Source organism: Cydia splendana, chromosome 16 (genome assembly GCF_910591565.1).
Source record: "Cydia splendana chromosome 16, ilCydSple1.2, whole genome shotgun sequence".
Taxonomy (NCBI): domain Eukaryota; kingdom Metazoa; phylum Arthropoda; class Insecta; order Lepidoptera; family Tortricidae; genus Cydia; species Cydia splendana.
In genome coordinates, this window is record NC_085975.1 from 3687773 (window position 1) to 3715315 (window position 27543).

General features: G+C 40.0%; 1 protein-coding gene across 1 annotated transcript in view; it reads left to right on the forward strand.

The window, feature by feature from the left end:
* The window catches only part of LOC134798066 (dnaJ homolog subfamily C member 13), a 55123-nt gene that overhangs the window by 1894 nt on the left and 25686 nt on the right, over nucleotides 1–27543 (forward strand). Inside the window, exons 4-19 of the mRNA XM_063770395.1 lie at nucleotides 776–986; nucleotides 8129–8264; nucleotides 9228–9346; nucleotides 10065–10211; nucleotides 15543–15642; nucleotides 18148–18320; nucleotides 18781–18988; nucleotides 20387–20542; nucleotides 20788–20927; nucleotides 21509–21611; nucleotides 22127–22303; nucleotides 23417–23614; nucleotides 24300–24508; nucleotides 25107–25266; nucleotides 25531–25631; nucleotides 26142–26316. Coding sequence (XP_063626465.1) covers nucleotides 776–986; nucleotides 8129–8264; nucleotides 9228–9346; nucleotides 10065–10211; nucleotides 15543–15642; nucleotides 18148–18320; nucleotides 18781–18988; nucleotides 20387–20542; nucleotides 20788–20927; nucleotides 21509–21611; nucleotides 22127–22303; nucleotides 23417–23614; nucleotides 24300–24508; nucleotides 25107–25266; nucleotides 25531–25631; nucleotides 26142–26316 — 2513 coding nt within the window. The remainder of the gene's footprint in view (nucleotides 1–775; nucleotides 987–8128; nucleotides 8265–9227; nucleotides 9347–10064; nucleotides 10212–15542; nucleotides 15643–18147; nucleotides 18321–18780; nucleotides 18989–20386; nucleotides 20543–20787; nucleotides 20928–21508; nucleotides 21612–22126; nucleotides 22304–23416; nucleotides 23615–24299; nucleotides 24509–25106; nucleotides 25267–25530; nucleotides 25632–26141; nucleotides 26317–27543) is intronic.

Below are 27543 nucleotides of genomic sequence, written 5' to 3' on the forward strand. Positions count from 1 at the left end.
CATACACATATACACTATTGAAACGGTCCGTTCCGTAAAATACATAAATATATAACTGTATCTTGGATATTTAATTAAAAGTTTAAAATGGGTTCATAAGTTAGGTTATTAGGACCTGTTGAAATGACGGTTTTGTTTCTTTTAAATTCTACAATTGTCTATGATGGGTAGTGTTGTGACTAAAGTTTGTGTTATAAACCCGCTACACACTACCCAACCCACGCTCTGTACCTACCGCCGCGGTTATAAAATACATCAATACATCATTCTTAAGTACTAATTTGTTTTCTGAACGTGATTAAACAAATTAAAAATAAGTAACTACTTGTTTTTTTACTTTTGGTATTTTATTATTCGATATGGTTTGACATTAGTAAAGTAGTAAGTAGGAGTCTTGCCCATCACTAGTAAATTCATCATTCAGAGACAATTTCAATATGGCGGTTTGTTTACATAGTTAGCAAGTTCTATTGAAATAGACTTTAGATAGCAGTTATTGTTAAACCCAATTTCTATTTAATAAATCGGATTGAAATATAAATAGTAGGTGAGTTGACTGTGATGTCACTATACTCGTTTTCATATAAATTCCATAGTAGCAAATAGTTTTGACAGTTCTAAAAAAGAAGCTTATTGGGCTAGTAGGAAACTAGCCAATTGTTAGGTAATTGGCTACTTTCCTACTAGCCTACTACTCAGCAGTTACTAGCAACATATTGCAGTAGGAATATTATAGTATAAACCCAAAAATACATGTTTATCCTCTTTATTTAAGGTATTCTCCCAGTAAGAGATGTCTCCGGAGGCTTTGTCCTGGCCGTCGGAGGCTACAGTCGCCTCCACCTCTTCTCCAACGCCATGGACCATCAAACCATCATCAACAAGATGCTGGAAATGGCCAATCTAACACTGAGCATTAGTATAAAAGTGCTCAACACAATGATCACTTTGGAGGACTATCACAATCAAAGATTTGGAAAGTACAGGTATGACTCATTTGATTATTTAGATTTTTAGGGTTCTGTACCCCAAAAGGAAAAACCCTTAAAGGATCACTCATGCGTCTGTCTGTCCGACCATTCCCGGGCCATTATCTTCGAAACTACTGGGTCTAAAATAAAAAAAAAATACACAAAATAGTTCTTTCCCTATAGATGACAGGGAAACCTATTAGAAATGTGCAGTCAACCGTGAGTCAGACTTAATTACTTAGTTTTTGATCCGACCCCTACGGGCTTTTTAAATACATTTTTCACGTTCCACATAAAAAAATACATTGTTACAAATTCAGTAATGTACGGAACCCTTGGAACGCGAGTCCGACTCGCACTTGACCGGTTTTTTTATAGGTATGATTCAAAATGATAATCATTTTATATATATCAGATATACTCTGATATCTGATGTGGAGAATCAGTGCTATAAATTTAAGTTTTACTATTGATCAGATTGTCATTTGCTATTGTTTGAATTTGTTAACCCTGGTTTAGGCATAAGGGTGTCAGAAATTATGCAAAATTGAAACATATCAATTTGAGATAAAGTTCAAAATCAAATATATTCCCTCTGCCTTATAAAGGCTTAAAGTGTCATTCTTTGGAACTTGCTAACTATGTAAACAAACCGCCGTATTGAAATTGTCTCCGAATGATGAATTTACTGACTTCTGTTTACATATACTTGGTCAAGCAGATCTTGTCAGTAGAAAAAGGCGGCAAATTTGAAAAATGTAGGCGCGAAGGGATATTGTCCCATAGAAAATTTGAATTTCGCGCCTTTTTTTACTGACAAGATTTGCTTGACCAGCTATAGTTAGCAGGTTCCATGGAACCTCCATTGAATGACAGTTTAGGATAATAAATTAACCCTTTAAACGCTACGCTAAGCGTGCGCGACCCGTCATGGATCCTTATCGAAATGCACGCCTGATATTAGGCTGTGGCCGCGCGCGTCAGGTGACATCTTTGGCGGTCAAAAGGTAAGGTTCTGCTTGATAATAAAAGTGTAGTGTACAACTTCAAATAAAATTGCCCTAATGGTTTCCAATTGGAATGAAACTGTAGAATTCCTAGTACTTTCATTTCCTGTTTAATTAATGGTTTCATCAACTCTTTTCATTTGGTTATAGGAAGGAATAAGTCTGCTTTGTTCATAGTGTTAACAAAGTATTTTGGTTAACAAGTTTTTCTTATCAATGGCCTATTAAACAAAAGTCGGTACTGTTGCCGTGTTTGTATACGATGCTTCCAAGATTACTTTAAATATGAAGAGATTTCGTTGCGATGTGTACTGGGGAGGGGCGGTTAATTTAAAAATATTTTACTTTAGACCCTATAGGTTCAGGTTTTTCTCTCACTCTCACTGAGCGTGAGCGAGATGGCTGTGCTCGCCCGGGATCGCGGATATCACACTTTGAATTTTAATTTTGCTAAAGTTTAATAAATCAGCAATTTTTATATTTTTAGCTTTTGTGCAAAAATTTATACAATTTAGATTAGACCAAAAGTTTTTTTTACCGAGCGAAAATCAAGAAATCAGTACGGTTACCATCAGTTTGTCACTGACATAAACGCCGTCGAGAACGTAATTTACTTTCTATACGTCGCGCGAGCACTAATATGCGAGTGCGAGCGAGATGTATAGAAAGTAAATTACGTTCTCGACGGCGTTTATGTCAGTGACAAACTGATGGTAACCGTACTGAATTCTATTCGATGAAGTTACTAGAGAAAGGCCTTAAGATTAATTAAGTTTTTGGCTACCATATTGTGATCTAAAAAGCGCTACGATTTTTCAAAAACCTTAACTTTAAAATCGTTTGAGCTACAATGATAAAGAAATAAATAGACATAATTAGGGTACTTCGCCAGTAACTGGCCGCCCTAAACTAAAAATTAATTCTATTCTATAAATAGAATTTATTTTGGTATAAGGTGGCCAGTTATTGAAAGCTGGCCTGTTAGTGTTAATTCTGTTTATAGGTGAATATAATTCATTAGGGTTCCGTACCAAAAGGGTAAAACGGGACCCTATTACTAAGACTCCGCTGTCCGTCCGTCTGTCCGTCCGTCCGTCCGTCCGTCCGTCTGTCACCAGGCTGTATCTCACGAACCGTGATAGCTAGACAGTTGAAATTTTCACAGATGATGTATTTCTGTTGCCGCTATAACAACAAATACTAAAAACAGAATAAAATAAAGATTTAAGTGGGGCTCCCATACAACAAACGTGATTTTTGACCGAAGTTAAGCAACGTCGGGCGGGGTCAGTACTTGGATGGGTGACCCTTTTTTCCGTTTTTTGCATTATGGTACGGAACCCTTCGTGCGCGAGTCCGACTCGCACTTGCCCGGTTTTTCATTTTTAGCTTAACTAAAAGTGACCAGTTACTGGCTAATTAACCTATTACCCTTTCTTCTTTCATTAGTAAAAACGAAAGTTATTTTAAATAATAATGTGTTTAAATAAATGTTAATGATGTCAACGAACTCCCAATTCGGAGCAAACCGAATCGTTAGCATGAATCATTTATCATTTGACCTTGCTAGTTGTATCGTCGAACTGATATATTTTGAACCTTATTGTAAAGGACATAGGGTTGTCAAATGGTCAGAGGGTGTTGCTGTGTATATGAAACAGGAATTATCAATGCCGTATACAATTACATACGCTGTTTCACAGGAAAGTGTAACTTTTTAATTAGGTACATCCGTTAGGACCAATATAATTATATTGCTGTCGCAATAATTGGGATATTTGTTTAATAACTGAAGATGTATTTGAACTCTATAAATATTTATTTGATATGTGTTTACCCGCAGCGCATCGCGCTCGCTATAATATTAAGATGTCGTATACAATACAGTACGGTTCAATTGAAGGCCAATGATGAGCGATTCTTTTATTTTTTGCCATTTTTATATATTGTGACCTTTTTTGCCACTTTTGTGTTATTTCTAATGGGATAAAAAATGTCCCAGAGTTTTTTCCTATTGTGTTACCATTTCCCCATATACTTTGTATGGCGATGGCGACGGCGGTAACAAAAAGTCTGAAAAATGTATGGAAATTTTAGGAAACTTTTTTTCTCCTATTAGGATGAAAAGGGCCCGCGATCCTGACTAAACACAAAAGTGGCAAAAAAGGTCACAATATATAAAATGGCAAAAAATAAAAGAAACGCTCTGATAGGCCTTAAATCATGTATTTTAGCGAAAATGTATGTTTTCGGAGAAATCAGCGAATTTGGCTTCATACATTGATAACCATAATTAAATTATTAGTCAAATTTTGTCAATATAGAATCTGGTCTCTTGACCATTATTTATAAAACCAAATTTAACGTACATTTATGCTTTTTGAAAGAACAAAAGTAAGTTTAAAGGATTTTTTCTTTAAACTCGTTTATCGATTTATCGCTGAATACGCATGGGGGTCTAATCGGTAATTCGCATATCGGTAGAACGCGTCAGTATTTCTAAATAGGCGCACTTGATTCACCTGTGACCTTATTTTATTGTTCGATCGAAAGAGAAAGCGTTCCAGCTTCGGCAAAAATGCGACAGTTCTCGTCTAAAGCTCGTATTTCTCAATCGATTCTCGTGAAATTTTGTTTGCAGCTTCGATAATGAATTGATTTGTTTTTTCGATTCTGGTTCTGGAAAATGTTCATAATGGCCCTAATAGCATTTTCTTGTAGGGATTTTGTTGGGCCTTTGTTTACGTATTGGTTGGGCAACCGTTATATTTGGCCGTACGATTTGCTGGAGGGCCCTCGATAAAGGCCCTCCCGAAGATTCCCAACAGAGGGCCATAAGAGTAATTTTTTCGTTGGGCCTATTTAAATAAATCATACAATTATTCAACGGTGGTGGTTTTGGTTGGGCCGTGGTTGGGCCTATACACATTTGTTTGATGGTTGGTTAATTGTTACATTTGGCCGTACGATTTGCTGGAGGGCCCTCGACAAAGGCCCTCCCGAAGATTCCCAACAGAGGGCCATTAGAGTAATTTTTTCGTTGGGCCTATTTAAATAAATCATACAATTATTCAACGGTGGTGGTTTTGGTTGGGCCGTGGTTGGGCCTATACACATTTGTTTGATGGTTGGTTAATTGTTACATTTGGCCGTATGGCTTGCTGTAGGGCCAACTGCAAAAAATAAAAAAGGGCAATTTTTTCGTTGTGCTTCTGTTTGCAAATTCAACAATTACCCAACGGCAAGTCAGGTAGGTCGGTAGGTAGTCGTGCACCAGGTTGAAGGCCCAACACAGCTTGTCCCACAAAGGGCCAACATTGTAACTTTAACGTTGGGCCTTGTGTAGGATTCTTACAATACTACCGTAGGTAAATAGTTGTGTAATTTATAGTGTGTGCCTACAGTCTAATTATGTAATGGGCTTTTGTTTACGAGTCCTACAGTTACCCTACCTTAAGTAAGTGGTTGTGTAATACGACGTTGGGCCTTTGCTGATAAATATTACAATTACACTACGGTAGGCATTGGTTGTATCCACATGAAGGCCCTAAGGCTAGGCAGCAGTTGTTGTTAATCTTCTCTGTATCGTTCCAATTTTAGTATATGTACTGCCGAAGCAAGTACACTTACTATACACTCTAATTTGTATATATACTAACCGCACTTCGAAACTTCGTAAGCGAGATTTATGTTTTTTGAGATTTAAATTGAGAAAATGTTGGTAAAATACAATTTTTTAAATTGATGTATAAATTTTATAGTTCTAGCTATTAGAATTATAAGTTACTTTTAAAAAATATTATGATTATATCCGGAATAATCGAGAAAATAACTATAACTTCGATGTTTGGAGACAGTAACGCCATCTAGTGACGCCACAAGCAAACTCAACTGGTATTGTTGGGCATCAGTACCACAGCCAATGTTGGTAAATGCGATATTTGTGCTCACTGGGCCAACGAATGTTATCGTTGTTTAGCCACCGGTACCAAAATACACAAAGGCCCATTGTTAGGCGTCAGTGCCACAGCCAATGTTGGTAAATACGATATTTGTCATCATTGGGCCATCGGATGATATCTTTGACTAGCCAACGTTACCAAAATACACAAAGGCCCATTGTTGGGCATCCGTGCCACAGCCAATGTTGGTAAATGCGGTATTCGTCACCATTGGGCCAACGAATGTTATCGTTGTTTAGCGAACGGTAGCAAAATACACAAAGGCCCATTGTTGGGCCTCAATGCTACAGCCAATGTTGGTAAATGCGATATTTGTCGTCATTGGGCCATCGTATGATATCGTTGATTAGCCACCGTTACCAAAATAAACAAAGGCCCATTATTGGGCATCAGTGCCACAGTCAATGTTGGTAAATGCGATATTTGTCATCATTGGGCCATCGGATGATATCGTTGATTAGCCAACGTTACCAAAATACACAAAGGCCTATTGTTGGGCATCAATGCTACAGTCAATGTTGGTAAATGCGATATTTGTCGTCATTGGGCCATCGGATGATATCGTTGATTAGCCAACGTTACCAAAATAAACAAAGGCCCGTTGTTGGGCATCAATGCTACAGCCAATGTTGGTAAATGTGATATTTGTCGTCATTGGGCCATTGGATGATATCGTTGATTAGCCAACGTTACCAAAATAAACAAAGGCCCATTGTTGGGCATCAGTGCCACAGCCAATGTTGATAAATGCGATTTTTGTCATCATTGGGCCATCGGATGATATCGTTGATTAGCCAACGTTACCAAAATACACAAAGGCCCATTGTTGGGCATCAATGCTACAGCCAATGTTGGTAAATGCGATATTTGTCGTCATTGGGCCATCGGATGATATCGTCGATTAGCCAACGTTACCAAAATAAACAAAGGCCCATTGTTGGGTATCTGTGCCACAGCCAATGTTGGTAAATGCGATATTTATCATCATTGGGCCATCGGATGATATCGTTGATTAGCCAACGTTACCAAAATACACAAAGGCCCATTGTTGGGCATCAATGCTACAGCCAATGTTGGTAAATGCGATATTTGTCATCATTGGGCCATCGGATGATATCCTTGACTAGCCAACGTTACCAAAATACACAAAGGCCCATTGTTGGGCATCCGTGCCACAGCCAATGTTGGCAAATGCGGTATTCGTCACCATTGGGCCAACGAATGTTATCGTTGTTTAGCGAACGGTAGCAAAATACACAAAGGCCCATTGTTGGGCATCACTGCCACTGCCAATGTTGGTAAATGCGATATATGTCATCATTGGGCCAACGAATATTATCGTTGTTTAGCCAACGGTACCAAAATACACAAAGGCCCATTGTTGGGCATCTGTGCCACAGCGAATGTTGGTAAATGCGATGGTGGGCCAATACAAAATTAATGTTGGCTACGGAACGAACCTCATCCCAACGTTTTCCCTACCGTTGGCACCGTGGGCCCCAACGAAAATGCTACTAGGGGGTTGAGCCATGGGGGTTCGCGAGTTCTACAGCCTACAGTAGGTCTAGCACAGGAAGAGGAAGGGCGCAGTATCTCACCCGTGAGATGACTACCCGCCTTTCTCACTGTATTCATTAGAGAGGGATGGGTAGTATATCTCGCGGGCGAGATACTGTCGCTCCCCTCCTGTGCTAGGCCTACAGAGCCATCTAGTTTATATTTAAAACTATATTGCGCAATTTGTACGAAACATGAGTACCTACAAAAGGCGCACTTATAATGAATGCCGAATGAAAGTGATTCATACTTTTTGCAGACTTGATAATTGCATAATTAGTGATGTTTGTTTTAATCATGAGAGACGCATAATGAAGTTGTCTTTGTCTAATCTAACATCATTGTAGTTGTCTAAATACAATGTTACGCGATGAGTTATTGTTGCGTCAGACTGTGGGTCAAATCTAATTATTCGAGTTATACTTTTCATACTGACTGTAAGCTAGTAGAATATTTTGTAATTGTGTGTATAATACAACTTGCCAATTGCTAGTGTCGAAATGAGAATAATACTCTAATCTTCTTTGGCAAACAATTGATCAATCAATCAATTTAATTTCACAATTCCAAAATTTTCCATACATTTTTTCCACCGAAAAATTGCTTATTGAGCTCTCTTTACTTATTCTAGTGGCGACCAACATCAGACCTCGCTGAGCGAGTTCATAGTTCACAAAGTTAACCCAGCGCGGCACATGGAACCGATGCGGCGCACGCTCTGTCTGTCCGACACTTGCATCTTGGAGCGAGACCCGCAGACCTACTCGGTGTGTATATTAGGTCCTTACCTATGAAATTGGCGTTTTTGTTCATAGATATAAGTCTGATCCTAGTTTTTTTTTTTTTACAAAAGTACATACACAATTACAATAAAACTACAGTGCACTCAATAAACAACGATTTTACATACAATTAATTGTTATTTTTTATTGTTAAGTGTTCAGAATTAAGCCTTGAAAATAGGTCTTTTCATGTGCTGTCGGTTCGAGTATTAAAATTACTTATATTTTTCTAATGGTACCAATTTTCAAGAAATGGAGATATTGAAAACATACCTTAAAGGTGTCAAAAATTACTGGAAAAATTTTGTTTGGTTTGAATTAGCCATCAAAAAAATATCCGCAAAATTAATTGTATGGAAATTCGTGTTTCGTTGAAATTCTCCGAACAAAACGCCAATTTCATAGGTAATGACCTAATAGATACAGACTTGTTCATAGTTCACAAAAACTATTTTAGATGTATATAGCTTAATAGATCTCGCAGGTGATACCATTGCAACCTACAGGATATAGTAATCTCTTGTATTTAGTGTACAGATTACATTTGACGATCGGTCTGGCCTAGCGGGTAGTGACCCTGCTTGTGAAGCCGATGGTCCTGGGTTCGAATCCCGGTAAGGGCATTTATTTGTGTGATGAGCACAGATATTTGTTCCTGAGTCATGGATGTTTTCTATGTATTTAAGTATTTGTATATTATATATATCGTTGTCTGAGTACCCACAATACAAGCCTTCTTGAGCTTACCGTGGGACTTAGGCAATTTGTGTAAGAATATAATATTAATTTATATTTATTTAACAATTGGAATCTGTAGTTAAACTACGCGACCGCATAAGGTTTCGTCATGGAATCTTCTTGATGTCTATTGGCTAGTGTAGGTACTTGACTGTTTGTAGACATAAAAATTATTGAAAATGTTTTTATTTAAAAAAACTTTTCTTTCAGGTCGTGTGCCTTCGCCCGCTGAGCGATGTGTTCGCTTTAGTGAGAGACCGGGATCATCCACAAAAGTTTTCCATTGAGTACATGAATGGACAGACCCGTACTTACATGGCCGGCGAAAGGTAAGGAATTCGTATTCGAATAATTCTAACTTGAATAATGGTGTTGACTCTTGTGACCCGATTGGGTCTTTAAGGTTCTTTAACCTTTTAACCGCCGTAGATTGATGTGATGAATGACCCTCCCATAGAAAATGGACCAGCCAAAATGTATGAAACAGCCAAATTTTTTTCGCGATTTCGGAGTTGGTCCCAGAGTAAAAGTTGTTCACTATAATCCCAAAACCTCCCTGGCAACGGGAATGCACTTATTTTTTGGCCACCCTGTATAAAACAAACAAATTCGGGCTCGTTTCGCCGCGGTCTGATAAATAAGACGAAACTTCGTGTAACTTCGTACCGCCGACGACACGAACACGCTCGATGAAAAGTTCTATGGCGGTTAAAAGGTTAAGATGCTCAACCGTTTCAAATTAGGCAGGCTCGATTCCTGTGAAGTTTGAAACTTAATTGTACTCACCGCTACTGATGAATAGTCTTAAAGTCAAGTTCTGTCACACAAATATTTAATTACACAAACGGGTCTACCGCAAAATAATTTCATTGTTTTTACCTTAAATTCCGACGTTTCAGCTGAGTGAGTTTAAAGTGTTATATTCTGTCACGCAAGCAATCAAATTATTTGCTTTTTTAGCTAATATTTTGTTCCTATAAATGTTTGATCTCGTTTTGCTTCATAAACTGTTTTTCATATAAAAATATTGTTTCTATTTTATTACAGAGACGCGTTATTAGCGTCACTTTTGGACGGCGTCCGTTCCGCCGGACAGCGCGACGTGCACGTGCGCTCCGGCGCCACCCCCCGCGGCTACCGGCTCGGCCCGCTGCACCAGCCTGTAGACGAGGAGACAGAGTCCAACCACCTCAGGTAACATGTTTCAAGGTGCCACAGACTAAGCAGATACCGTATGATACGTTTGTAAAGAACGCAGTTTAACAGTACCACAGAGTACAAAGACACCCCGGCTCGGCCCGCTGCACCAGCCTGTAGACGAGGAGACAGAGTCCAACCACCTCAGGTAACATGTTTCAAGGTGCCACAGACTAAGCAGATACCGTATGATACGTTTGTAAAGAACGCAGTTTAACAGTACCACAGAGTACAAAGAAACCCGGGCCCGGCCCGCTGCACCAGCCTGTAGACGAGGAGACAGAGTCCAACCACCTCAGGTAACATGTTTCAACACGCCACAGACTAAGAAGGTACTATATGAGACATTTGTAAAGAACGCAGTTTAACAGTACCACAGAGTACAAAGACACCCCGGCTCGGCCCGCTGCACCAGCCTGTAGACGAGGAGACAGAGTCCAACCACCTCAGGTAACATGTTTCAAGGTGCCACAGACTAAGCAGATACCGTATGATACGTTTGTAAAGAACGCAGTTTAACAGTACCACAGAGTACAAAGAAACCCGGGCCCGGCCCGCTGCACCAGCCTGTAGACGAGGAGACAGAGTCCAACCACCTCAGGTAACATGTTTCAACACGCCACAGACTAAGCAGGTACTATATGAGACATTTGTAAAGAACGCAGTTTAACAGTACCACAGAGTACAAAGACACCCCGGCTCGGCCCGCTGCACCAGCCTGTAGACGAGGAGACAGAGTCCAACCACCTCAGGTAACATGTTTCAAGGTGCCACAGACTAAGCAGATACCGTATGATACGTTTGTAAAGAACGCAGTTTAACAGTACCACAGAGTACAAAGAAACCCGGGCCCGGCCCGCTGCACCAGCCTGTAGACGAGGAGACAGAGTCCAACCACCTCAGGTAACATGTTTCAACACGCCACAGACTAAGCAGGTACTATATGAGACATTTGTAAAGAACGCAGTTTAACAGTACCACAGAGTACAAAGACACCCCGGCTCGGCCCGCTGCACCAGCCTGTAGACGAGGAGACAGAGTCCAACCACCTCAGGTAACATGTTTCAAGGTGCCACAGACTAAGCAGATACCGTATGATACGTTTATAAAGAACGCAGTTTAACAGTACCACAGAGTACAAAGAAACCCGGGCCCGGCCCGCTGCACCAGCCTGTAGACGAGGAGAACAGAGTCCAACCATCTCAGGTAACATGTTTCAAGGTGCCACAGACTAAGCAGGTACCGTATGAGCCGTTTGTAAAGAACGCAGCTTAACAGTACCACAGAGTACAAAGACACCCCGGCTCGGCCCGCTGCACCAGCCTGTAGACGAGGAGACCGAGTCCAACTATCTCAGGATTCTCAGGTAAAATGTTTCAAGGTGCCACAGACTAAGCAGATACCGTATGATACGTTTGTAAAGAACGCAGTTTAACAGTACCACAGAGTACAAAGACACCCCGGCTCGGCCCGCTGCATCAGCCTGTAGACGAGGAGACAGAGTCCAACCATCTCAGGTAACATGTTTCAAGGTTCCACAGACTAAGCAGGTACCGTATGAGACGTTTGTAAAGAACGCAGTTTAACAGTACCACAGAGTACAAAGACACCCCGGCTCGGCCCGCTGCATCAGCCTGTAGACGAGGAGACAGAGTCCAACCATCTCAGGTAACATGTTTCAAGGTGCCACAGACTAAGCAGGTACCGTATGAGACGTTTGTAAAGAACGCAGTTTAACAGTACCACAGAGTACAAAGACACCCCGGCTCGGCCCGCTGCATCAGCCTGTAGACGAGGAGACAGAGTCCAACCATCTCAGGTAACATGTTTCAAGGTTCCACAGACTAAGCAGGTACCGTATGAGACGTTTGTAAAGAACGCAGTTTAACAGTACCACAGAGTACAAAGACACCCCGGCTCGGCCCGCTGCATCAGCCTGTAGACGAGGAGACAGAGTCCAACCATCTCAGGTAACATGTTTCAAGGTGCCACAGACTAAGCAGGTACCGTATGAGACGTTTGTAAAGAACGCAGTTTAACAGTACCACAGAGAACAAAGACACCCCGGCTCGGCCCGCTGCATCAGCCTGCAGACGAGGAGACAGAGTCCAACCATCTCAGGTAACATGTTTCAATGTGCCACAGACTAAGCAGGTACCGTCAGAGGCGTAGCGTGGGGGGGGCTAGGGGGGCCATAGCCCCGGGCGGCACATAAGCGGGGGCGGCAAACACGGAATTTAAAAAATAAAAAATTAAGAAATCACGATTTTCAAATCGCACCGATGGCGTGAACGTCGCGAGGCGGCGGTGCGGATGTCGAGATCGCTGCCGGCCGGAGCGCGGCGTTCCGAGCGCCCGCCGAGCTTACACACGAACGGAAGGAAGAGCTTAAGGGTCTGTTTTACTATATTGTACAATATTACTCCTTATTTTTATAACTTTAAACCTTATTTTGGAATGTGTGCGTTTTTTATTTCTCGAACTTATGTCAACTGTTTACTGAGACAGTAGTGACAACAAACAAATTAGAAGTTCGTCATTTGTTTCAATTTTGAGAACAGTGCAACTAGTGCAAAGTGCAATACCTACGGAAAAAAAATAGATTCGATTTGCGAATTATGATTGAATTATTGTCGAAAGGTAACTACCCAATTATTCTTATTGTATTTAAATGTTGAGTAATTTAAATGTAATTATATTTCTAGTTTGATAGTTTTAGGCGTATATGTGCGTAAACTAGGTACATATCTACCTTAGTTAGGTACCGATCTACCGAGTAATTAATAGGTACCTGTACCTACATAATATTAATCCGATTTATTTTGGAAATACAGTGTAATCTCGATAACCCGAACCTCGTTAAGTCGTAATTCTCAGTCATTAATGTATATCTTCTCAGTACTTAAAATACTTAAATCGAAAAAACGCGGAAAAATATAGAATTATTTCGACTCCGTAACTCGAACAAAATGTTAATTCCCTGTGAGCTATCGATAGTATTTACTTATTTATAATCGAATTTCAAAGAGCAGACTCCGTAAATCGTAATTAGCAAAATTTATAATGACGTCTTACTAGGAATCTCCCGAACTCATAGCAATAAAATGCAAAAGAAATGTTTGGGTCTTCTATCTATTGTTTGTGCCTTGCACAAGTTGTACACGTGCAAGGAATGGACATATTTATTAAACTTTCTAAGTAACACAGCAAGTGAGTTCGTTATTTTTATTCACTATCGGTCAGCTATCGGTCAGTATTTATTTTACTGTTAGCTTGATAACAAATAAAGAAGCCAGAGCAGCAATTAACACTATGAACGTATGTTGAAAGGTGTAATGAGGAGTTTTCAGAAAATAGTGTCGAATTAGCGAGAGAAGAGTTTGGCTAATGAAAGTTGAACCTGCAAAAACGCGGCAATTTCAAAATAATCTACAGCTGGCCCCAATTTCACATCGGTGACAGGTGCGACGAATTGTAAAATCACTGTTGCTGACGTCACAGGCATCCATGGGCTACGGTTACCGCTTACCATCGGGCGGGCCGTATTCCTGTTTGCCACCATCATTGTATTATTAAAAAAAACTTTATTATATCGGATAAAAACAGATATTTCTCTTGCGAGGTTTCTGAAGATAAAGATTTAGAAGAATTGTAGGTAATTCTTGACAGGTAATGAGTTATATGTCGGAATTTCGTGACAATTGTAGTGTTTCTTGTGACAATTGTCAGAAACCTCGCAGGAGAAATATCTGTTTTTATCCGATATAATAAAGTTTTTTTTAATAATACAATGATGGTGGCAAACAGGAATACGGCCCGCCCGATGGTAAGCGGTAACCGTAGCCCATGGATGCCTGTGACGTCAGCAACAGTGATTTTACAATTCGCCGCACCTGTCACGTTGGTGAAACAGGGGCCAGGCATCTCTATGATTACAAGGACTGCATAATTTTTATACTTTTTATAATAAAACATAATTGTATTTGAACTGTACCTATTTTAATTGTATCTTAATTTTAAATGTAATTTTAATTACAAATTTTAATTAATTTATTTTATAAGTAATACATTTTGCAATATTGAATTAGATTGTCGTTATCTTAGACATTTGTATGCCAACTGGCAAAACATAGTGTTCAAATGTATATAACATAACTATCTAAGACCTATTGTGTACCTATGTTTTACAAATAAAGCATTCTTATTCTGGTTTTTAAGTAGGTAATTTTTTTTGTGTTGTAATTTGCAAGTAATTGCATTCAGTTCTCAATAAATGATAGCCAGCCAAGAAAGAAAAAAATATTTAAAAAATTTTACCGAACTTTGTCATGTCTGACCACTAATGTTGATCATAAACGGGGCGGCATATTTCTGATGGGCCCCGGGCGGCAAACACATATGCTACGCCGCTGGGTACCGTATGAGACGTTTGTAAAGAACGCAGTTTAACAGTACCACAGAGAACAAAGACACCCCGGGTCGGCCCGCTGTACCAGCCTGTAGACGTGGAGACAGATTCCAACCATCTCAGGTATCCATTTCATAGTTAAAGTATGCCACGGACTTGCATCTCGCTCAAATAGGGAATATTACGCAAAACTCTGCCTAGGTGGTGCCACTACCATTATCCATCACAATCTGGGGGTCTACCGCGAAACAAGAAAATCGGAATTTCGTTATCTAACATCTCTATCACTCTTGCATATTCGAGCGATAAAGATGCAGATAACAAAATATCGATTTTCGCGTTTCCCGGTAGGCCCTTGTTAACAAACCGCTTTGATACATCAATGTCATATTTTATTGTCTGTGAAAACTTCTCAAAAAACAGTTTAAGGCACAGTATGTATAAGTTACTCTATGGTTTACTAGCTAGCTTAGTGCTGCACTCAGCGGCAGAACATTGCAGTAATACCCCCTATTGGGAACAGTTCATTAAAGGAGACACCTCTCAGTCTAATTGTGAATTTACCTGCAATTTATTTCTTAAGAACAATAAAATCCAATGAAATTGTCATTCGTCTATGTAGCCCTTTTAAAGTTTTCTTTTTATCGATATACGATGAAGAGACGATTTAGAAGAATTCGCAAAAAATGGGAATCACGGGAATTTGCAATAATCTACAGCATATTTGCGGTTTAAGTTACGTTGAGATGTTTACATTATCTATACATCTCGTCACACCATACACTATAGATCAGAGGAAAGGAGGGGAGGCCTTTGACCAGCAGTGGGACACTAAACTAGGCTAACAGAAAAAAACACATCTCGTGATTGTACCTTATTACCGATGCATAGAGTCCTAAGTGCAACACATTTGTCCCCAGATTATTCCAGAACCCTGTGGGCATGACGCGAGCGGAGGTGATCGAACGGTTCAACGCTAACGTCGGTTACAGCGGACTCAACTATTCCGTCAGTGCTGACGTAAGTTTACAAACAGTTATTACTTATTAGTAATTAAAGTGGGTTCAGACCTGCAATAAGAGCAAGCACAACGAAGCGCGCACTGAGGGTTTCCGCGATCGAGATTTTCACTAGATGGCAGCACCGTGACGAGAGGTCTTTTTGACAGCTGCTGTCAAAATCCACCAATAAAAAAAACATGGTTAAACATTATGACAGCTAGACCTCTCGCCACGGTGCTGTCATCTAGTGAAAAACTCGATCGCGGAAACCCTTATTAATATAACTCGTGCTTTTGGCTCTACTAATAGTATACTTACTCTCATTATAATATGATTATATGTATTTACTGGATAGTTTCTTTTTCCTTGCACCAACTTTCAGTGTTTCTGTTTGGCCCTATGGTTGACTGGTAGAGAATGCCTTTTGGCATTAAGTTCGTCATTAATACATAATTGTATATTTTTGTGCAATAAAGTTTAAATAAATAAAATACATGAGATATTTTTACGCGCTCGATTGTGCATGAGTTTTTTGCAGGTGACTGAACATTTTGTATAGAAACAACCCTTGTTTATTTTTTCACCTATCATTAGCATCATGACTATCTATCATGTCCATGGAAAATTGCTTTTACTAACATAATAATAAAGCTCGTTCTCTAGAATCAGACTTGCTAGCATGAGATGCGTTCTCATACATCTAGCCCGATTTCAAATATCGAGTCACGCGCGAGAACGCAACTCATGCTAGACCGCCAGGACTTGACTTCAGAAGCTTTTACCAAAGACATATGTAACTTCGTATAAGACGAATAAAGTCTAAGGAAAAAACGTGCCTCGGAATTCAAGTCAAAGTCATTCTCGAATAGATGCCGCACACACCTTTAGCCTATCCTCGGCTAGATGGCGTGACGACACCGTTTCATATTTAACAATTTTTACACATAGATATCAGTGAATGAACATGGATCAAAATGATATAAAAATAATAAAATCATTTATCCATATATATACATTTTTTAGTAACTTTATACGTTTTCATTTTGAGTTTTAGTCGTGTGTCGATAGATGGCAGTAAATTTACAGTGACTACAAAATTTACAATGACAGGACCCCTCTATACTATCTATTCTTTTTGCTTTTACTAATAACATCTTGCTTTATTTATTTAAATATTGAATGAGTAATCTTCGTTTGCTACAATTATCACAATCTCGTAACTTTGTTTTTTGGCATTGTATTTTGCGAACTTGTCAGTGAATGGTTTGTGAAAATTAATTAATAATTAGTTAGATAATTATTCAAAAAACATTATTAAAAACACACTTTGGTTAGTTCAAGTTTGTGATTGATATACATATGGTTTTTATACTTTTGATATTCGACCTTACCATATGACTCATAAATCATAAACGACGAATCATAAAGTCTATGTTACATTACAAGCATACCATTATACGTGTCGATAAATATTCTGTTAGTGATATGGTAATAAATATATACGGTATTAAACCAAATGGAAAAAAACACATATCAATCATGTATAGTTAGTTTTTTTAGCATTAGTAAGAACTTGAAAGAAGGTAAGCGATCTTGACATCTCTTTTAATTGAAAAACGTTTTTTAAAAATTAACAGTAACTATAACTTATGAAAGCAGAAGAAATAAATGATCGTATTAGATTCATAATTGTTACATATTTGCCGTATTTTTAAAATGTGTTTTTCAATTAAAAGACACATCAAGATTGTTTACCTTATTTCTAATGCTAAAAAAACGAACTATAGGGTATGCTCCTGGTACTTACTGATTTGCATGGCGATAATTGGGACAAAAAGGTACTGTTTTTTGTGTGAAAACAGTACCGGGAAAACTCCCTAATATCAATCACAAAGTATATGTAATTTACCTGTATATTTTTACTTGCATGTTTCACCCGCTGCCATAATACATCTAATTTTGTTCTTGATTTGCATCGTGTTTTGTTTGCCATTTTGATTTGTTTGTGCCTTGTAGGCCCCTTCCCTGTTGTGGCGGATACTTACATGGGATATAGTAAGTCCCCTATATATATTTTTGGGTATTTGACACTTTAATTTGAACCTTGCAGTTTGCGCACAAGGCTCACAATAGCTTGCTATGTAGGTACACTAAACACAGGGAAATAAAAAACTTCTTTTTGCCTTTTGGTCAAAGGGATATCATATTCATAAAAAAAAACATTTACCTACTCCTTCCACAAAAATGCTTTAGGACATTTTTATTTTTTCATTACTCATAACTTTTGGTAGAAAGCTCACTATGTGCTTAAATAAAATAGTGGAGAACTTACAAATCATAGGTACTACTTTCTACCAAAGGTTATAAGTAAGAAACCATGAAAATCAGATCTTAATTTTACTTGTATATGCATATCATAGTCACTCATAGGAATGTTCTTGTCCATGTTTAACCATAAATGTCTTAATAAATAGCTAGAATGTAAAAAAAAAGAACGTGAGTCTTAAATGTTTTCTATTTTCAGCGCTTATTCGCTGAGAATAAGGAGAAGCTGATAACGGGAGCGCTGAGCGCTCTCGTGAACAGCACCGCTACGAGCGCTACGTTGCCTCCGAGAGAGCTAGAGGCGCTGTTTCATGCACTACGACGTCTATGTGCTAGCAAAGTTGGATTCGCTGCGTTTACTGCGTTGCCTGGGTATGTATTGCTTTATGAAAACAAAATAGATTTAAGACTGCTAAGTGTGTCTACAGGGCGCTAAATGCGCTCGTGAACAGTCACGCTACAAGTGCTACGTTGCCTCCGAGAAAGCTAGAGGCGCTGTTTCATGCGCTGTAGCGTCTGTGTGCGAGCAAAGTTCCGCGTTCACCGGCCCCGAAACCTGGCCCCGCTCAAACGGTATCACCAGGCTAGGGGTCATGGGGTTGGGTAACGATCGGTAGCGAAGAGCTGGCCCGCACCAGCACACAATCGTCCTCACACCGACGATGACTGACCTCCCCAAACGGTGGGGAGCGACCCGCAACAGCCGTCGCAGCCGGAAAGCGGCCACGGCCTCTCATACCTGTGTGCGACGGAGAGCGTATCTATAATATTACCTGCGTATTAAACAGATGATTTTTTTAACTGCATGATTGTTACTTATCCCATTTTCCAGATTCCGCGAATGGATCGGCACAGCCGTAGTGGGCGCGCTCCGTCGCGGCTCGGCGGCGTGTTCGCACGCGGCTCTGGATGCGGCTTGCGCCCTCATGCAGCCCATGCACCACGAGCCAGACTTGCGGCAGGAGCAGCTAAATAAAGCCTCCATGTTGGCTACTCAGCCTTTCCTAGAGGGATTGTTGTCCATGTGGGCGGAACATGTTGTAAGTATTACACGAGAGATCTTACCGTTAAAGTTGTTAGTCGACTTGTCCTAAAAGTCGACACAGGGTATGAGCGACACAGGGTACACACACGACACAAGGTATGAGCTTTAATAGTAGTTTATGTGACTGCTACATAATGAAAGGCATTAAAATACGAGTGTGGGTTTATGCAACGAATGAAATGAGTTTCATAATAGTATCACACGAGTGTTTTAATGCCTAATTATGTACAGTTACATACACTGCTTTATCTACACACATATTATAAACTTTCTATGATATATTCACTAACCTCATATTACAGCCGACATTGGGGCACTTTCCTCTCTGGCGGAACTCGCGGATATGAGCTGGCGTCTCCGAAATATCTTTATCGCACATTTTACACGAAACTTTTGTTATAGTTACTTTAAAAACAACAAAACAAATTATTTTTTTCTTACAAATTAATATAAAATATAAACTGTACGTCAAATGGCGGCAACTTTTTTCACGCATGTCACGCATCCAAAGTCTTTTTTTTAATTCAGAGACAAACTAGAGTCGGGGTCGATTACCATATCGTCCGATACCAACTTACATGCGGGATTTGTCAATATTGTATGCAATTGTCATTTGATTTCGAATAAAACGTCATCTCGACTGATATTAGAATAGGGGTCAAATCAAATTGCTTTTTTTTTTCAGAGATGTTCGAAATTTAAAATGCATTACCAAATCGATTTTGATATAGCAATGAAGCTATTACCACATTTTCACAGATAAGAAATTTGCTGTAACAAAACAGTTTATCGTAATGTGGGCCATTATTTACGGATTTTGAAGGCGTCATAGAGAGTTTATGATATGTGTGTAGATAAAAGTAATAGTGTCACTACCGTCATACGGCGAAGCCTTATTTGACGTTCATAAGCGCATTGTAATATGCCTACTTGATGAATAAACGATCTTTTTAATAAAAGGTCCCTGCCCTTGGTAATAATTTCTTCGATTTTAGTTTGACTCAGCGCTTTTAGCTCCTGCCGTGGAGTTTGTCTACTCAGCACCTGTCCAATTTCTTTGTCCAATGTCAGTGCGTCTCACTCTCTCATTAAAGTAAAATGTGAGACACAATACACATTGGACAAAGAAACAGGTGGAATACCACCCTAAGTCTAGCATATGAGGCATATCACTGAGGCGATTGATCGATGATACTTTTACCTCACTAAGGGAGGTATTCCACTTGTCCAATTTCTTGATCCAATGTGTATGTGCGACTGCGTCTCATATTTTGCTTAATGAGAGAGTGAGACGCTATGCACATTGGACCAAGAAATTTTACAGGTGGAATATCACGTTAAGTTTTGGTGAGTAAAGTTCTGACGCATTCATTGATTATGTATTTTTTTACAGACTGCCGGAAGCGGCGCGCTGGTGGTGGCAGCCATGCTGGATTTCCTCACGTTCGCGCTATGCGTGCCGTACAGTGAAACTACGGATGGCAAGCAGTTCGACCAGCTACTAGAAATGGTCGCCAATAGAGGCCGAGTGCTCTTTAAACTCTTTGAGGTACGTGTACATCATTTATAAAGAATTTGAGACGACTGTAGAGATTGAAAGCGATTAGCGATCGATTTCGAGTTCAAGAAATGTATTTTGTACTTGTTGATGAAAACAACTCAAAATTTGCATTTGATTACTTTGCCTCACATGTAAATAAAATGCAACTTTGCTATCAGTTTTTGGAGTGCAAAGTAAGCCTTTCCGAACTGGTGTGGTGAAAAAATAATTGCTAATTAAATAACTTTTTACAGCACCCATCAATGGCTATCGTGAAAGGCGCAGGTCTAGTGCTTCGCGCTTTGGTTGAGGAAGGTGGATCGGGCGTCGGCTCTAGAATGCAAGCACTAGCGTTGGCCGAAGCGGCTTTACCAAGACACCTGCTCACAGCATTGTAAGTCATATTCTTTTTTGTGGCTTTTCTAGTGCCTTAAACTAGGTTGGTGTCTAAGAACTTTTTGATCCTGGATAGAAATGGAGTCGATTAGCATTTTTTTTTCAACATTGTCGATTTTGTTATTTACTGTATTTTTATTCCAAAATCTGCAAATGTCAGTATTTTAAATTAAAAAGTTCTCCTAAGACAATTTTCGCGTAGCAGCACGGGACGATTTATTTTTCCATCCTGTATTTCTGGGCCACGGGTTTATTAACCCATTTTACGCGTTTTAATAATTATTTCATCACACTCGCTCAGTAAATGTGGAATTGCACGCAGGTTTACCGGGAGTTATAGAAAAAGCGTTCTCCCTAGGGAGTTATGAAGTTTCTAGTGCCATAATTAACAGTTTTTTGTCTTTATACTTAATTTTTGTATCGCAAGTGTGATGAAAAACATTGTGTGTAACTCGGGGCGTAATAATATTGCAAACTCGAGTCTATAAAACGCTCCGGCAAGCCGTCGCGATTTAACTTACTCTCGTTTGCAATATTCAACTTACGCCCCATGTTGCACAATGTACTATTGTATCGCAGGTATGCTGGAGCCAGGTTGCACCACAGGCATCTAGCCAGGCATTTGGTGGCGCTTTGGTTAGTCGACCACGCACCAGCTCATAATTTACTTAAACGAATCATGGTAAGTGTCTTTTTCTATATTAACCTTTAAGTTTAGTCGCCATTCTGTTATATCTGAGCGGCTTAGGTCCAAATGTCTGAACAGTTTCAGAGTTTCAAGTTTTCGTAGGACAGCCAGAGGCATACGTGTGTGATTTTTGTGCGTTTGCCTTTCCCATCATCTAACCTTTATTTGTTGAGAGTGAGTCTAGCTTTAATGTAAACCTCTAAAACAAAATTTACCAGTCCAGTCGTCTTTTCAAATAAAGTAGGAGACATACATATATGCGGTAAAGGGTTAAGTAGATAAGTTTAAGTTACATATTAAAGTACCTAATACTTACATAAACTTATAGGAGCCTCGTCTGCCAACAAACCGCTCTGTGGTTTGGCAGAAGAATGCATGTATTTAGTTGTAAGTAAGCTTGAGAATAAGGGCTTTATTTATTTATTTTTACATAAAAAGCAAAAAAAGATGTCGACGAATTGAGAACCTCTTCTTGTTTAATTTGTTAAAATAAATATATTTAATTGTAGCCCTCCGGACTTCTGGCTTTCCTCGAATCGACAGAGGCGCCACCTGCCGCGGCGTTAGAAGCAGACCGCATAAACGAGAGAGACAACTTGGAGCTAGCACAAGCTTCGGTGAAGCCGCGCGCGGCGCACTGGGAGGCGCTGGAGCGGCAGGTCAAATACGTCGAGAAACATCTAGAGGTATGTATAAATATTGGCTATGTGTGCCACAGTGGCGTCCGTCTGGTGCCATCACACATAAGTTATCAAATAGTATAAATAATTTGAGCTACATTTGCCACGTCGAGTGCGATCATCCTAATACTTCGATAAAAATATTACAGGTAAAAGAAAGAAAAGATCCGCTGAAAATACCTACACGTTATTAGATAGGTTACGAGAATAATAAAGAAATCTAAAACTCTGCGACTACTTTTTTTTTAATATAATAATAATTATATATATTTTTTTGTTTTTAGCCACCTATTCATGTAAGACAGTGCGTGGTGTGGGGGTTTATCTGATTTCACACATATTTTTGGTGTTTGGAAGTGCTATACGTAGAACATATCCACGTGTGGGTCGTGTGGGCAAACTTTTCAGAAACAGAGCCAAACTCAATAGAAATACAACTAATGTTAGGAATCCTAGAGCCAAAAAAGGTTGATTTGAGTGTTTTTGAAGAACGTTTGAGTGTATTTTTGTATGATTCGTGTGTGATACATATAAATGGACTTACCTTAAAAAGTTTCATTTCATTTCATTTCATTTATTCATTGTATAATCATGTACATAAACGCAAACAGGTGTAAATAATTAAATAAAGTCAGTCCATGACGCCCTGCTAGGGCACACAACATAAGTACTTAAAACTAATTAAATTAGGTTAAAACAAATTCGATTTAATTAAAAACAAATAATTTAAATTAAAACAATAAAACAAAATAAAATAAATTGGATAAAATTACAAATAATGCTAATTAAAAATAATAAAAGTTATATGTACCTTTCTGAACGTTTTTTTTAGTTATTAGATGGTAACTACTAGATTAGTTGAACATCATTTTTATCAGTAAATTGATCCATACGTATGTGTCGTGTTTGTACTTTTTATTCTTAGGTTATTATTGTTAGCCAGTAATGCGTCAGTAGAAAAAGGTGCGCAATCCAAAATGTGTACAGAAGTTCAACATTTAGATTAGATTAGATTACACAAGCGCCTACAATTTCCAGTTCTGCCGTCATTTTCTACTGAGATTGTCTCGCCAAACGAAACATAATGAACACGGAGCTTGAACCATCATTCCCTTCCAGCACTACGCGCAGCTCGCCCTGCAGCACTGGGCGGCGCGCGCCGGCGGGCCCGCGCGGGCGCCGCGCGACGCCGCCCGCGACCGCCCCGTGGTGCTCCGGAGACGACGCGAGCGCCTCAAGTCCTCCGCCAACTGGCCGCTGTTCTACTACCAGTTCCACCGCGACCACGCGCTGCCCAACCTCATATGGAACCACACGGTACACTACAGCAGTAGCGATCTCTCATCCTCAGCTGAGAGCGGACCACCGCCGACTGCCACAACAAATGTAATAGCCTCGCCACACACCCCCTGCCCGCCCTGCCCAGGCAGACGTATCGTGGGCACGTTACTCGTCATGCCCACCGCTCCCTAGTTTGTTGGTACTTTGGCGCGAGTCAAAGGCCTGGCAATACGAGTGCGGATAGTCGCCATTAATTGCGCGAGTAGAGCAATGTGTAGCCGGAGAGGCGTATAACCCGAGGGACACGGAATGCACGCTCCGAGCGAGCGAGCGTGGAAGCACGCTTGACGCTGACGCCGACCGCCTTTAACTGGTTAAAACTTCGAGCGTGCACGCTTGGAGCGTGCATCCCGTAGCCTCTTCGTGACGTAGACCAGTTAAAGATATGTTTACTTTTATAAACAATGTTAACAGGCAATACATTCTTCAGCTGACAATTACTGGTGACACTGTTATCACCAACAGAAAAAGCTCCCTAGTAAGGCTAGTTCAGCCGAAACAGCACATAAACTGTTATAGCCAACACAGCATTATATAACAGATTCTCTATTTTATTACCTACAAGATCTTATCATATTTGTTTGTAGCTGCCAAATCGTTTTAATATAAATCCAAAACCAAGAACGACCATAATACTTCATTCCTTTATTTATATTATCAGACTCGCGAGGAACTCCGAAATGCGCTAGAAAACGAGCTCCGAGCGTTCACTTCAGACCGGGAAGTGTGTGGCGACACCCTAACCTCATGGAATCACGCCGAGCTAGAAGTGCACTACCAGTGTCTACAGAATGAAGTCAAAATTGGCGACTACTACCTGAGGATATTACTGGAACAGAGAGACAATGATGACAGTCCCATACGGAAATCGTAAGTGATTTAGATATTTTACTTTCCCATAGAACCTTAGTTTACTAAAGAACGAGCTCCAAGTTTTTTCTTTAGCTAACGCAGAGCTAAGTCCACCAATGTCTACAGAATGAAGTCAGGATCGGCGACTACTGGACTAAAGTCAGCAACTGATTTTTAAGACCAAGTTCCTTCCGCGCGATGAGTCGTGAAATGGTTAAGAGAGAAGCATCATGAAGCCTTATGAATGTCAGCTGCCGCTCCGTTGGTTGCTTAAGTAGCCAGTCAAACTCGTAGAAAAAAGTATTTTCAGTAATTTCCTCCCGACATATTTGTTCAGGAGTTTGATATTAGTACTCTTATGATCTAATTGGAATTATAACCATAATATTTAAATGATTCCCATCTACATACATAGGTACAGATGTAGTGCATAATTGTTTTCCATCGTATTTTCTCGGAAACGTTCGTATTTGTCACGCTACTTCAGTCAACCTCAGTACTTTTTGTACCGAGACTGACTGAAATAGCAAGACACGTTCGTACGTTTCCGTGAAAATACGAAGGAAAATAATTATGCACTACATTTGTAACTCATTTTAGCTAATTATCCTTTCAGCTACGAATTCTTCAACGACCTTTACCACCGGTTCCTATCAACGCCGAAGGTCGAGATGAAATGCATGTGTCTACAAGCTATGAGCATAGTCTACGGCCGGTATTTTGAAGACATCGGGCCCTTCGCTGACACCAAATATATTGTACAGATGTTGGATAGAGTGAGCAAAATTTATGAATATTTTCTATCTTATTGTTTGGTAAAGTAGTAGCGTCAGCTTCAGCGGAATTTGGGATATTATAATTTCGTTGTTTTAATCGAAAAGGGTTACGCATTGTGTTTCATTAAAAGGATACTAACATGGTTATAATGAAACCTGAAGTTAAGATTAACCATATTTTGATAATAGTAGTACCTATTTTACCCGTCATGTCATAACCCCTTCTTTCATTTATTATTTTATGACTTATGTACTTTGTTACAGACATGTGATAGAATGGAAAGAGACAGACTGGTTCAATTCTTATCGAAACTGATATTACATAGAAGAAATGTTAGTGAGATTTTAGAATGGAATGGTATAAGGTAAGATTTTCTTAACATATCTCTTACTAATTAGTCTTCTGTTAGTAAACATTACTTAGCGCCAGAGATATTAAGAGCCGATTGTTTATTGGTCTGAATAACGGAAAAATGTTAAATAGAAGTGAATTTCAAATTTGTGTGTAACTGTGTGATGACCTGAAGACTGATAACTGACTGCATTTCAGAGGTGTATGTGAAGATCCTAATACCTTTTATCTACTGGAACTACGAAACACCTGGGTATACTTAAATATTTATTTTATTCTGTTTTTAGTATTTGTTATTATAGCGGCAACAGAAATACATCATCTGTGAAAATTTCAACTGTCTAGCTATCACGGTCCATGAGTTACAGCCTGGTGACAGACAGACAGACGGACGGACAGACGGACAGCGGAGTCTTAGTAATAGGGTCCCGTTTTGACCCTTTGGGTACAGAACCCTAAAAAGAAGCCATCCCTATTTACAAGATTTTGTTATCCGTCGTGTGAGTGGAATGTTCTTTTTCAGAATATTAGTAGACCTAATGACATTAGCGCATTTACACACGACTCGGGCGACGGTACCAGCGCAAAGCAACGTCATAGAGGGGCCGGCGCGAGCCGAAGGCGGGGACCGAGAGTGGTACTACAACGTAGAGCAGGGAGGCAAGGTTGAGAGGAAGGGACCCATCAGTTTCCAGCAGGTAAGCACATGGTACCAGCGCAGAGCAACGTCATAGAGGGGCCGGCGCGAGCGGAAGGCGGGGACCGAGAGTGGTACTACAACGTAGAGCAGGGCGGCAAGGTTGAGAGGAGGGGACCCATCAGTTTCCAGCAGGTAAGCACACGGTACCAGCGTAGAGCAACGTCATAGAGGGGCCGGCGCGAGCCGAAGGCGGGGACCAAGAGTGGTATTACAACGTAGAGCAGGGAGGCAAGGTTGAGAGGGAAGGGACCCATCAGTTTCCAGCAGGTAAGCACACGGTACCAGCGCAGAGCAACGTTATAGAGGGGCCGGCGCGAGCCGAAGGCGGGGACCGAGAGTGGTACTACAACATAGAGCAGGGCGGCAAGGTTGAGAGGAAGGGACCCATCAGTTTCCAGCAGGTATACCTTACCGTAATGTTGCTGTCAAATTTAATATGTCTTATTCTGATACTGCGATCTGCCGTGGCGAGCGGATCCACAGATTTAACAATGTATGCAAGTAGATCAATTGTTAATAAAACACGTTCGCTAAACCGCACTCAGGCCCCGTTAGCTATAGATTAGGAGCATTCCACGGGCTGTCCCGTACAAACACATTTTATTTCCTGTGTTGCGACTTTTTTTCGGCATTTAAAGTAGGCGATTATTTTTCTGTGCATATTTTTGACCATTGTCATAGAAAAGGAAACTCTTATACCTGCAATCATCAGAAAATTTGGGTTTGTATTGTACGGGACATACGGTAGACAATTTCATGGAAAGCTCCATTATGGTGTCAGTATATGAATGTTTGCTGTAAAAATTACTTTTCATTAATTTATTACACTTGAATCTTTGTATTATTTAGTGCACGAATGATGATAGTTCGATCAAGGGTTGATTGAGCTTATCAGATGCCACGAGCGAACGACTACGCAAATATGCCGTGAACACGGTAATTTATAGTAACGTTGTTTCTTTTTAGACCTTATCTTGTTAGCTATAAGATTTACAATCGTTTAACTATTAGATTACACTACCCTTTCTAATCTTTCTATCATTAACCTTTTAACCGCCGTAGACTGATATATAAGACATACAAAAATGGGCTCATTCATTTCGCCGCGGTCTGATAAATAAGTCAAAACTTCGTATAACTTCGGACCGCCACGCCGGCGACACGAGCACGCTTGATGAAAAATTCTATGGCGTTATTAAATTGCACAACGGGACTTAATCGCGTA